Source organism: Falco punctatus, assembly GCF_963210335.1.
Source record: "Falco punctatus genome assembly, chromosome: 9".
Classification (NCBI taxonomy): Eukaryota; Metazoa; Chordata; class Aves; order Falconiformes; family Falconidae; genus Falco; species Falco punctatus.
In genome coordinates, this window is record NC_137589.1 from 2,847,383 (window position 1) to 2,858,659 (window position 11,277).

An 11,277-nucleotide genomic window follows, 5' to 3' on the forward strand; every position below is an offset into this window, starting at 1 on the left:
ATATGCTTTAGTAATTTGCTTTATGAATACGAAAGAATGTAGCACTGCAATTTCCAGTTGTTTCCAACAACTGTCAGAAGACATGCCAATCATTTGTTAGCCTCTGAATAACAAAATAAGCTTATTTCAGTTTTGTGACAATATTTAAAAGCATTGAAATTAATATTAAAAATTAACTGCTAAAATACACCTAATAAATTGGCAGTAGAGGCACCGCTTCTTCTTTTTGCATTGATAACTGCTAGAGCTCCGCTTCTGCTCTTCATGGGAGTGATCTTCGAAGCAAATTGTGCACTTGTTAATTTCTCAGGTGTAGCTGTTAAAAAGGTTTTATCATCTTGGTTAACGTCAGAAGACTTAGATGTTTTCACCCAGGCACCAGTTTTCTCCTTTGTATTCATGTCTTCTGCAACAGCATCCTTCTCTTCTGCAATTGGTAACAGTGCTGTGATGTGAGAAACAGAGAAACGTCCTTTTGTGTAAGGTTCTGGAGAGCCTGAAGTAAATCTAGATGTTGCCTTCCCTGAGGCAGGGGATGAGGCAGCTGGGGACTTTTGGGCTGGCAAATTTTTTGGTGACATTTTTTCTTTCTGCCAATGTTCAGACAGTTCCTAGTAGAAAAAAAATACATAAAGATAAAATGTTACAGTACATAGCCAAACAACAAATGCTGGTTTACATCTCTGGTAAGTGAACAGTAGTGTGAAATATCATCAGGTCATTTGAAAAGGCCTTAAATTTTATTCTCTGAAAATAAACTTGTTACAAGTTTTAAATTTCAAAACAGTCTCAAAAGATACATGCAAATTCAATTGAATAAGTTAACTGAATTTATCATTCTACTCTCGAATAAATTTTTGTTCGCATCAAGTAAACTACGCAGATTTTAACTGGTTTAAATCAACAGCAAATGTTTTCAAGCTTCTAGTCAACCCACGTGGCAGTAGCTTGCAGTCTGCCAAAACCTACTGTTCTGTTTTCTGTTATTTATGGTAAACTGGAGCTTGTAGACGCTGCTGCTAAGCACAAACATACAGAAATATACTCCTGCATATGCATGAGAATGAGCAATAGTGTGTGATGTGAATAAAAACACACCTCCTGTATAGACAGGCAGATATAGGTAGGAGGTAACCTGAACCCTTTTTTACAATGGAGAAGTTAAAAAAAAAAAAGGCTGATTAAAATTTGCAGATTTCTAACACCCTTTTTATTCGTACTTAAAATTTCCACTTCCCAACATACATCCAACAAGGTTTGCTTCTAATTTGTAATTATTTTTTTAGAAGTCTTAGAAAATATAAATTCTGTTCACATTAATTGTCCTAGCAAGTTGATTAGTCTTAAAGTTTACCTGGGCTGCAAAGCACTTCAGTCCCTGAGCCTTCTTCAGAACAGCTCGTGGCGAGTTTCCCATCGGTAAACTCAGTCTGGCAGGAGTTGCACCTTTCTTAAGTGGCGAGTTGGCAGGCAAACTTTTATCAAAAAGTTCTGGACTTAGCTGACCACCAAAAGACACTCTCTTTCTGTTTCCTAAAGGCTGAAGTAACAAGTCACCACTTTTCCTCTTCCGAGATACCCTTTTTGTCTTGCCTAAAAATAACAATTGAAAATATTTCTATATAAGAATCCAGATCAACATTTTAACCCACATAGAAAACAGTGCTTACTTGTACATTTTAAAGTTGGAAACATATCAGAAAGTAACTTAAAGAAAAAATAGATCCAATTGAGAAAACATATATACACATCATCGTGTATTTTTATGGTCAAATATGACAATATTATGGTCAAATACATGATACATATTTTCGAGCTGATGTCAGTGATGCCTTCTACATTTTATGCAAGTAGAAAATTCTCATGAAAATGCTACGAGAATTTCTCACACACAAAACCAAGGCAGGGGATTGAACATATTTACCTGATTCTTCTCCAGGCAACAGGCCAGAAATATTCACTTCTGAGACAGCCTCATTGTCTTTCAGTACAGTAACACTTCCAGAAGACCTTCTCATTGATGGCAATCTACGAGGTCTTATAACACTGGCATCTTCCAAATCTTGTTTCTGGTGATACTCCTTCGTGACCAGCTCTTCTTCAGTTGCCTTGTCTTTTCCGTCTGCAGTCTTATGATGTTCTCGAACGGCATCTGCCTCCAGTACTTTTTCAGTTAGCAGTACAGAGGTCCTCCACCTACTCCTTCTTCTTCCAGAGTCAGGTTTCTGACTAGCAGGAGATGTCAGCTCTGACATTAACTCTTCGGAAGCTAGTGTCTCCGAATGGACACTTTTGTTTGATAATTTGTCATTTTGTCTGTTATTTCTTCTGGGACTCCTGGATTTAGAAAGAGAGGCAGGAGTTTCAGAATGCCCCTCTTTTGAGTTAACAGAGTTTGCCTGATCACAAATTTCTTTCAGCACTACTTCTTCTACAGGTTTTCCTGGTGTATGTTGTTTACTATTTTGTCTTTGTTTTAAGCACTTATCTTCCGCCAAAGGCAGTTGTTTGAGGCTATCATTTCGGCTCACTGAATCTTCTCTTTCAGTTTCAGCTGAAATTTCTGAAAGAGACTTATGTTTCGATGACACACGTCGTCGAGTTGTTGGAGTACCATTATTTACAGGATTCATTCCACTAGTTTCTCTGGTAGGCGATATGAAATGAGACTGGGAACTCTTCCTTCTGGGTGTTGGTGTAGACAGAAGATATTTATCTACTTCAGAAACATTAGTCATGTTAGCTGTTTGTGCTTGTTCATCTAATGCTATTGCAGAGCTGTGTGTTTTAATTGTATCTGTATGATCCAAGCATTCTACAGAGCATAGCTCCAGTGGAAATGCTGCATTTCCATCATTTTCCTTACTGGGTTTGCTCGTAACTTCAGTACCGTTAGGTTTCTCTGCTGGACTTAGTTCCTTATGACCCTGCAAGTGACTTTTACCAGTATCTCTTGATATCTCCTCTGAAACAGAAGTTTGAGGACTTCTGGTAAAACTCTTATTGGTAGCGCATCCAGCAGCTGAGATCTCATTAAACATTAAACGGTTAACTTTTTGCTTTATTTTGCATTCTTCAATCTTTTCACTTCTGCCTATTCCTTTTTCTTCAGTCAGGTTTCCCAGATCATGAACACAGCTGGATGATAAAATTTGAGCACTTGGTTCTAGCGGAACACTCTTACCATCTTCTTTTGCAGCTTCTTGAGATGCATTTCCATTGTACAGGAAATTTTTCACCTGAATCTCATATTTCAGTTTCTCATAGAGTTTAGTGAAGGGAGACTTTTCATTTTTCTTTGTAATGATTTGATGTATTCTGCATGAAGATTTGGGTGTTTGCAGTTTGATGGGTAAAGCTTTGGAAGTATTTTCCTCTGTACTTTGTTTAATTTCATTGGCATTTTTTTCTTCAAACTCAGCATCATCTACAAAGCAAGCAAAGCAAAACAAAGTAATACAGATGCAAAGTTACTTAAAAATTGTAGAATTACAAATCTAAGTTCCATAAACACAGATAAAAATCCATTCCTTTCCTCTCCCAAGGCAGTAGACCAGGCTCCAGGATACAGTACTGTAAATAAAGCTCTGTTGACAATAACAATTTCTCTCAAAGTAGAAGCATTAGTATGTTTAACATAATTTTACCTTGTAATCTGGAATTTATCCCATATTCATTCAGGTAAGGCACTTGGCATTTCATGCTTTTTTCTTTGGAATCAATAGCTCATACACAACTTTCAGGGATGCCACAATACAGATCTATGAGCACAGAACTGAACCATATAGATTAGCTTCCCACAATCCAATCCAGTTTTTGTCCTGCATTTACATGGGTGTGCTACATTGTTTGAACATTTGGCAATGCTTCTTTAGCATAAAGCTAGGCAATAAAGGACAGCTGTCGCTTCCCAGATGAGACATAGCAAGTGACTGCACGTGCGCCATCTGTAAACTGCATCCAAGGAAGTTTGAGGCAGCAAGCTTCACTTTGTGTTTTCCAAGAGCAAGGGGTATAGGCAAGCTGACAAGAGTACATCTGAGAACAGGTGCCTTTTTCAGCCACGGGCTGAGGCCTTATGTATACCTATACATCTACAAGGTCTATTTCTCGACAGTACGTCAGCATGAATACCTGATGGAACAAATGGTGACACACGTTGATTTTTCTTAATTGTGAAGGGAACTAATCCAAGCAAAGATGAAGGCAGAGACTCTGACATACAAAGAAAAGCTTGACAATTATCTTCCAGGAAAAGGAGCGAGTGGGGAGAAAAAGAGACATGGGAAAGAACAGGAAATTAGATCTTTTTGTGAACACTTTTTACCCAACTGCAGACAAGCACATGGATAGTTTTTTTACTGAGCTGACAAGTTGTTCCCTTAAAATTCACAGAACAACAAAAAGCAAAGGCTGTTGTATCGTAGCACAGTGTTGGGGAACCTATTACCCAAATCCTGTCAATACAGATGCACTCACAGCAACCTGTTGAAATGGAATGCTTTGAAACAGTGTGGGGTTTTTTGCACCGGAACTAACCTTTGTCACAAAAATCAAACCTGGTTTTAGACAAATAGCCTCCATCTAACCAACCTTGTATCTTCCCATGGATATTAGTGTTACTTAAGACAAGAAGGATGGGAAGGTGAATTTGGGGCATTTAACCAGCCTATGATCTATAACTACCCAGATTTAGTACCTCTAGAAGATTTTACTGGGTCTACATGAAACAGCTATTGTAAATGATTATTTTAATCAGCAAAATAAACCCTTTCTATATGTTTCCAAAATTATACCCATTTCAATTTATTAGGAAAGAATACATAAGATAATGCAGTATTTGCTCAAAAGGGGTCTAGCTGTATTCTGGGTCAGCAGAGAACTACAAGTAAATTTTAATCACAAAGGTGAATGTACCACATTATCCTTGTTTAATGACACTTAGAATTAAATCTAATAGGCATTTATTTCACATATCAGTTTCAACTGACATTTGCATTGCATTTGCAAAGCTGGTGTACTGAACTCTTTTCTTGCCTATAAACTTCATAAACTGAATTTGCACAAATCACGAAGCAAGATATATGGATTTTGCCAATTCCAGGCTGCTACTGCGCCTTTGACAGGATGCAATTAAACTGATTTCTCTCAGCAGTACTTCGTTTTGGTAAATCACAACGTTTAAGTATGATGAGATAGTACGCTGACACAGCAAGGTGTATAGTACTCAGATTGACAAGTCTTAAAATGCACTTCTTTTGCTCTTTTCGACCTTGTTTTTCCTCTTACACTATGAATAAACACAGTGAAGGGGGAAGAAGAAAACAAAGCCCCCATAAAACAGGTACCAACCTGACACATGAAGACTTTTAGATCCTGGAGTCTGTTGGTGTAGTAACTCCATTTCTGCCACCTGCTGAACATGAAGAACCTGTAAATTTGTACAATATTACAGCAGAGCAACAAATAATTAAAGCTTAGCTTTCAACTATACATTGAAAAACACTAGATTTATAAAAATACATGCATTGTTTACTGAAGTCTTAGAAGTATTCAGATGAAATCCTAGAATATTTCAAACTATAAGAACATTGACTGACACACACTTGAAGCCCTATATAGCAAGAGTTTAAGTCTTGTTTTATCATTAACATCATTAAGCTCTAAAAGCAGCTGTAGCATAAGAACACATACAAGCACACTTGAATTTTACTTCCTTACCAGACCTAGTGGAAGACTTTAATTTAAATAAGAGAATTATGACATTAAAAAAAAATGTATCAACAGCTACAGTACTCTGAAACTAACACTATGCTCTTGAAGGGAGAAAACTTTACCAAGAACAAAAGAAGCAACTAATGACAATAAATTATTAAAAGATAGGCTTAGTTTTATATTTATAAATTCCAGTGTTAGTGTACTAGCACATAGAACAACAATAGATTATTTAAAAAAGAAAAAAAAAAAGAATGCTATTCTCCAAGGCAAACTTCCTCATTTGAAGTACAAGGATTTCCAGCACTCACACTCGGCATTTCCTGTTTCCATCCTCTCTTCGAGGACGCTAAGGATTAATATTTAATAGCTTACCTTTATTAGTAACATCATAGATTATCAAGGACCTATTACCAGAAACTGATAAGTAATAAATTATTAATTTTTGTTTTTAATAAAAGAAGGTATTTATCTGAAGGAGTTCATTTGTATTTTCAAACAGAAGGGCAGTCAATGGCTGAAAAATTATTCCTAATAAGAAAACAAGGAATTAGAATACAGTATCACTGCTAATACCTATATACTTGTAACACATAAGCCTACAGCCACAGAATTACCTGCAGTGTTTCATCTTTTGGAGACCTAGAACGCCCCTTTCTTGGTGTTGACTGCAGAGGATATTCAAATCTGGAAGAAATATTTCAAAAGACAACCATTTTTTGTCAAACAGCTCATGACTAAAATCCCATTATTAAGATAAACAACCCAGCAATAGTTACCCACTCCCAACAATACACACATATAAATTTTAAAGGCTTTAACTACACCAAAATATTTCTAAATTTTGCCCTAAAACTGACTAACCTTGTAACAAGATAAAAATGATCTCTCCAGACAGCACTATCTTTATTGCTTTAGCCTAATGTAATATAAAAGTGATTAAAAAACAAAATCTTTAAGCAATCCTGCCTCCTGAAGATTTGTAAGACTAACACAAAGTACAAAATACAAAGTAAACAAGATTAACTTCTGTTTCTGAAGATGGTAATTGGACGTTTTAATTTTTCCCATTTATCTACAGCCACTTTCTGTATCTTTATCCAGCAATGAAGGCCTGTGTCCACAAAGCTCTCCACATTGTTTGCCCACAGAACACATTCTAGGATTGAGACATCAGCAGTTTGTCATTGGTACTTACCTGAAAGAACGATCAATAATAGTTAACACATCTCCATGTTTCAGAGGTACAGGCTGCTGAAAACAACCACCATTCAGCTGCGTAGGATTTACTGTACTTAAATTAGTCAATATTGCCTAAAAATAAAACAAATATTTCAGTAGCCTGAAAAGATGCAATGATACAAGGTACATATCATTAAAATATGTGATATGTGTGTCTTTACCTCCTTGTTTTCATTTACTTCAATTTTACAATGTTCTTTTGAGACCTGAGGTAACTGGATGCGAATATCACATTCTGTTCTCCTGTGGGTGAAAATACAGTTTGAGTTACAAGACAAACAAAAACCAGAAAAATTTGCCTACTGTGGAGTTAGGCGATTTCCCAACTTTTCAGCTAATAACTGTACAGCAGCATGACACTTCCTTAAATCTGGTAACATGAAGAAAATGAACTAGCTAAGTCTTTCAGCTGCAGCAAAAAATAGCAGAAGCTTACACTTCTACAACATCAGAGAATCCCTAACACAAAAAATATGTGAAATACCCACACTCTGAAAAAAGCGGTTTGCAACAAGCAAAAAGAGACGCATCTATGACAGATGTCTGGTGGCTTGAGATTACTCGCTTCCTGGCTTGCAAGTCGCCAAAGACTTGTGGGTATTTTTAGAAAATGCCAGCACACGCTTTTAAGCATTCATTAGTGATCGCTCTCAGAGACAAGAGTGTCATGCAGATGGACTTTTGGTCTCACCTGGACAGCTATTTCTACCTTCTTAGAAGTTATCAGTAAGTGAAAGTTGTGTTTCAAAGTGTACGCTTTTTCTTTTATTCTTTCTTTTAAGCTAATCTCTAATCTTTTTGACATGAGATAGGTCTTAGGCGTCAAACACACCAGCTATCATACCAGAGGTACTGTTCACTGAAGTACCTGACACCTCACTGATGCAGGTGGCAGAAATTCATATTTGTACCATTAAGTAACACCTGGGCAGCTCTGCTGAAGCCAAAGTACAGTATTATTGGCACTGGATTGCTTCCCATAGACTTTCACTATGGAATCGGGTTCCGGAATGAATAATTACAGTTAGAGGAGTTACCTATCAGTCACTAAAGTGCTGAACAGATCTAGTTTAAGAGAACTAAAAACATTTTATTTGAAGCCAATTTATGTTAGGATCATCTAGTCACGTCTTTACATACACTGTTCAGGGACATTGAATTTATCCTTTAATGTAAAATAGCTGGATCAAGCTCAAAAACCGCTATTACTCAATTGTGTAAGTCAAAGCGAGTTTCAAGACTAGACTGGAGGAGAAGGTTCAAGTTCTAACTATTTGGTATAAGTGCCAATTATTTTTTAATATTAATTCTAGATATTGTTTCACATATTCAAACTGAGTTTCTGGAGAACTTAAAATTGAGATGAGCACTGATATAATGAAGATAGTCAAATATAAGCAATGTACCTTTCTTCTCTTCTCGAGCCAATTATCTGGAAACTGTCTCCAAATAGAAGAATATCATCACTTGCTCATCAACTGTGTATTACTTTTAATCCCTTCCCCAGATTTGCTTTGGCCAGAAACATTAAACAAACAAACAAAAAAACCAACCACAAACCAAAGGTACTTCTGGCAAGGAAAAGACAAAAAGCAACAACAAAAACTAAGTTCAGCTTTCTAGTCTTACAATTAACCCCAGTCCAATATGGGCTTCCCTTCCCTGTACATCATTCACAAATAAATAAACATTTATTTTTGCAAGTAAGTATTAAAAGAAAATTACAGGGAAAATATCAATATTTTTATCTTGATTATGCAAGTACTCAACTAATCCCCACCTTCCAAATAAACAAGAACTCGCAGTGAGTGGAAAACTAATTCCATCAGTCCCGTTCCGTTTAATTACAATAATATTCCCAAAGAGTGGCATCTTCAAATATAAGGAATCCTGCCTGTAAAAGAACAAAAAAAATAACTCAACCAAATCCAAACAACATTTTACATGTTTATGAAAGTAAATCAATATAATAATTTTTTTTTCTTACTTCTGTTCAAGAGACATTTTCCAACTTACAGCAGAACCTTGGTGCCATTAACATGTGGTTGTCTGTATAAAAAACTGGAAACTACTTATGGTGAGCATAAATGGGATGATGAAGACACTACGTAAGTGAAGAAATTAATGCTTACACAGGGTCGCAAAGGCAATCATCACTTGTTCGCGTAAATTTGCTTATACTACTTTTATGTGTGCAATAGGTATTTGTTACCCATCAGAGCCTTTGCAAAGATTCAGGGGCAACACAATATTTCATCCCATAAACAACTTAAAACTATTTCCATGTAAAGTCACCCCTCCTCATCTAAATCTAAATATTATGCATTCTCTTACATATGTGGAAATTCTTTGACTAGATTTTAAAGCAAGGACCGACTAATTATAGTTGTATCCTCATGAAAAAGGAAGAAATAGTGACATTACTGAGAAGGTGCATTCGCAGGAGGGCAGCTCAAAAGGAGGCAAGTTCAGCGTTTCTAGGCTTTTGTGACAGGCTGCTGATACAGCTGAGAGGATGGCAGGTGCACCTCGGTGCACATGTACAAAGAAAGCTGAAAGAACAGTAACTTGCAAAACAAAAACCAAACGCAAACCAGCAGCGTTTGCACAACAAGGTACCCAATTCTTTTCATGTATGACTGTAGCACGAAGTACGAGCAATCCTCAAAAAAGCATATATAAAATGGACTAGCAAGCATCATATATTTGAAAGTAGCAAGCTAAACCAGGAGAACTAATGCGGTGAAGTGTCATCCTTCTGAGATTTTTTGCTCGGTTTCATACGAGAAAATAATTGTTGGGAAAAAAAAAAAAAAAAAAAGAAGCCCCAAGAAAACACACCTCAGGGCCAATTTGACATTACGCCTAAAAAGCCTTTACCGGTATGTTACAAGAAACGTCAGTCTTCAGGTTTTCCGTACCCGCAGCACTATTCACATCTTCCACCAACTCCTACCACGGAAAGACGCCACACGAGCTGCAGAAAGCGAAGTTCACGCCACCGTTACGAGCCCACGCTCCGTGTGGCCGCCTCTGCAAGCGGGGCGGCCACAGCCACCGGCGCGGCCGGGGCCGCCGCGTCGCAGCTCCCGCCGGCAGGACGGGAAGCAGGCGGCCACCGCGGGCAGCGCCCCGAGCCCCAGCGCCGCGGCCGGCCGGCCCGATCCCCCCCGAACCCCGCCGCCGCCTCACCCCCGAGTTCACCCTTCCTTCCCCCCAAGTCGCGCCCGCCCGGGGCCCCCCGCAGCCCCGCCCCGGCCCGGCCGCCCCCTACCTGCAGCAGCGGTGCGCGGCCCGCCGAGGGGCCGGTGTGGCGGCGGCGACGCTGCCCCCCACCCGCGCGGCCCCTCCTGTCAGCGCGCGGAGCCAACTGAACTTCCCGCCCTCCGGACCCTCGCGCCGCCGCCGCCCGCCGGTGTATCCCTGCGCCGCGCACAAGCACAGAACGGGAGCCGTGCAGGCGGCCCCAGAACCGCCGCCGGCCTCACCTGCTAGCAGCCGCCATGGCTGAGGGGACACACACACCCCCAGCCCGACTAGCTAGGACAGGCGCACCTCGCCGGCCGGACTCTTTTAGCCTTACCTGATGCCGCCTTGGCGGAAGGAGAAAAAGTGCCAAACCGATCTCATGAAACAATTTTCGAAAAAGCGCGCGGCAGCCCTCGATTGGAAGAAGGGCGGTCACGTGAGCGAACGGCGGAGCCAATGGGGGGCGCCGTGCTGTTTGTTTTCAAACGGAGACGCAGGGGTGTGGCCCCGCCCTGCAGCCGTTCCCCGCTTCAGGGTGGCGGGCAGCGCTCCCCTCAGCCCCCGGCCCCGCCGGGCAGCGCGCCCCTCGGCCCCCGGCCCCGCCGGGCAGCGCCACGCTGAGGGAAAGGAGTTCGCAGGGGGCTCCGCCGGGTCCCGGCTACGCACCTTTTAGCTGCTGGTGTTGTTTAAACCCCACGGGAACGTCCAGAATCAGTTTATATCGCTTAACTTAGGCTTGCTAAACTAATTTAAGGATCTGTATCTTCTTTCTGCCCTGGGCTTTCCGTAATTCAAATAGTGTTAACTATACAAATTAGGTTTTAATTTAGGTGCTCTCCACCTTTAAAGGAGCTGGGGTGGAGAGCAAGGATGGGAGGGAGAAAACAGCAGTAAAAAATAAAAATCCATTTCAATCAGCCATTTAATTACCTTCATTTATCTACAAAAAGTGGTTCCCATCACCACTCCCTGATAGCAGTCCATTCCTAAGAGCTATGAAAACCTGTATCACAAGTTAAGAATCAAGATGAACACTGCTGCCCTGTGGTTGTCGACAGAAAAAAACCCAAC

At 39.9% G+C, this 11,277-nt stretch overlaps 1 protein-coding gene across 7 annotated transcripts in view; it reads right to left on the minus strand.

The window, feature by feature from the left end:
• Positions 1–10,558, minus strand: part of MKI67 (marker of proliferation Ki-67) — a 25,344-nt gene extending 14,786 nt beyond the window's left edge. The window contains exons 1-10 of one of the 7 annotated variants that reach the window (XM_080401516.1): positions 10,541–10,558; positions 9,838–9,934; positions 8,738–8,851; positions 7,119–7,200; positions 6,914–7,029; positions 6,333–6,402; positions 5,353–5,431; positions 1,925–3,427; positions 1,355–1,593; positions 191–611 (exon numbers count right to left, since the gene is read on the minus strand). In XM_080401516.1, coding sequence (XP_080257642.1) covers positions 191–611; positions 1,355–1,593; positions 1,925–3,427; positions 5,353–5,431; positions 6,333–6,402; positions 6,914–7,029; positions 7,119–7,200; positions 8,738–8,829 — 2,602 coding nt within the window. In that variant the 5' untranslated portion in view covers positions 8,830–8,851; positions 9,838–9,934; positions 10,541–10,558. Of the gene's footprint in view, positions 1–190; positions 612–1,354; positions 1,594–1,924; positions 3,428–5,352; positions 5,432–6,332; positions 6,403–6,913; positions 7,030–7,118; positions 7,201–8,737; positions 8,852–9,798; positions 9,935–10,231; positions 10,357–10,540 lie in introns of those variants that run through there. The other 6 variants (XM_080401515.1, XM_080401517.1, XM_080401514.1 and 3 more) reach the window with 6 other exon arrangements.
• Positions 10,559–11,277: the final 719 nt, after the last annotated feature.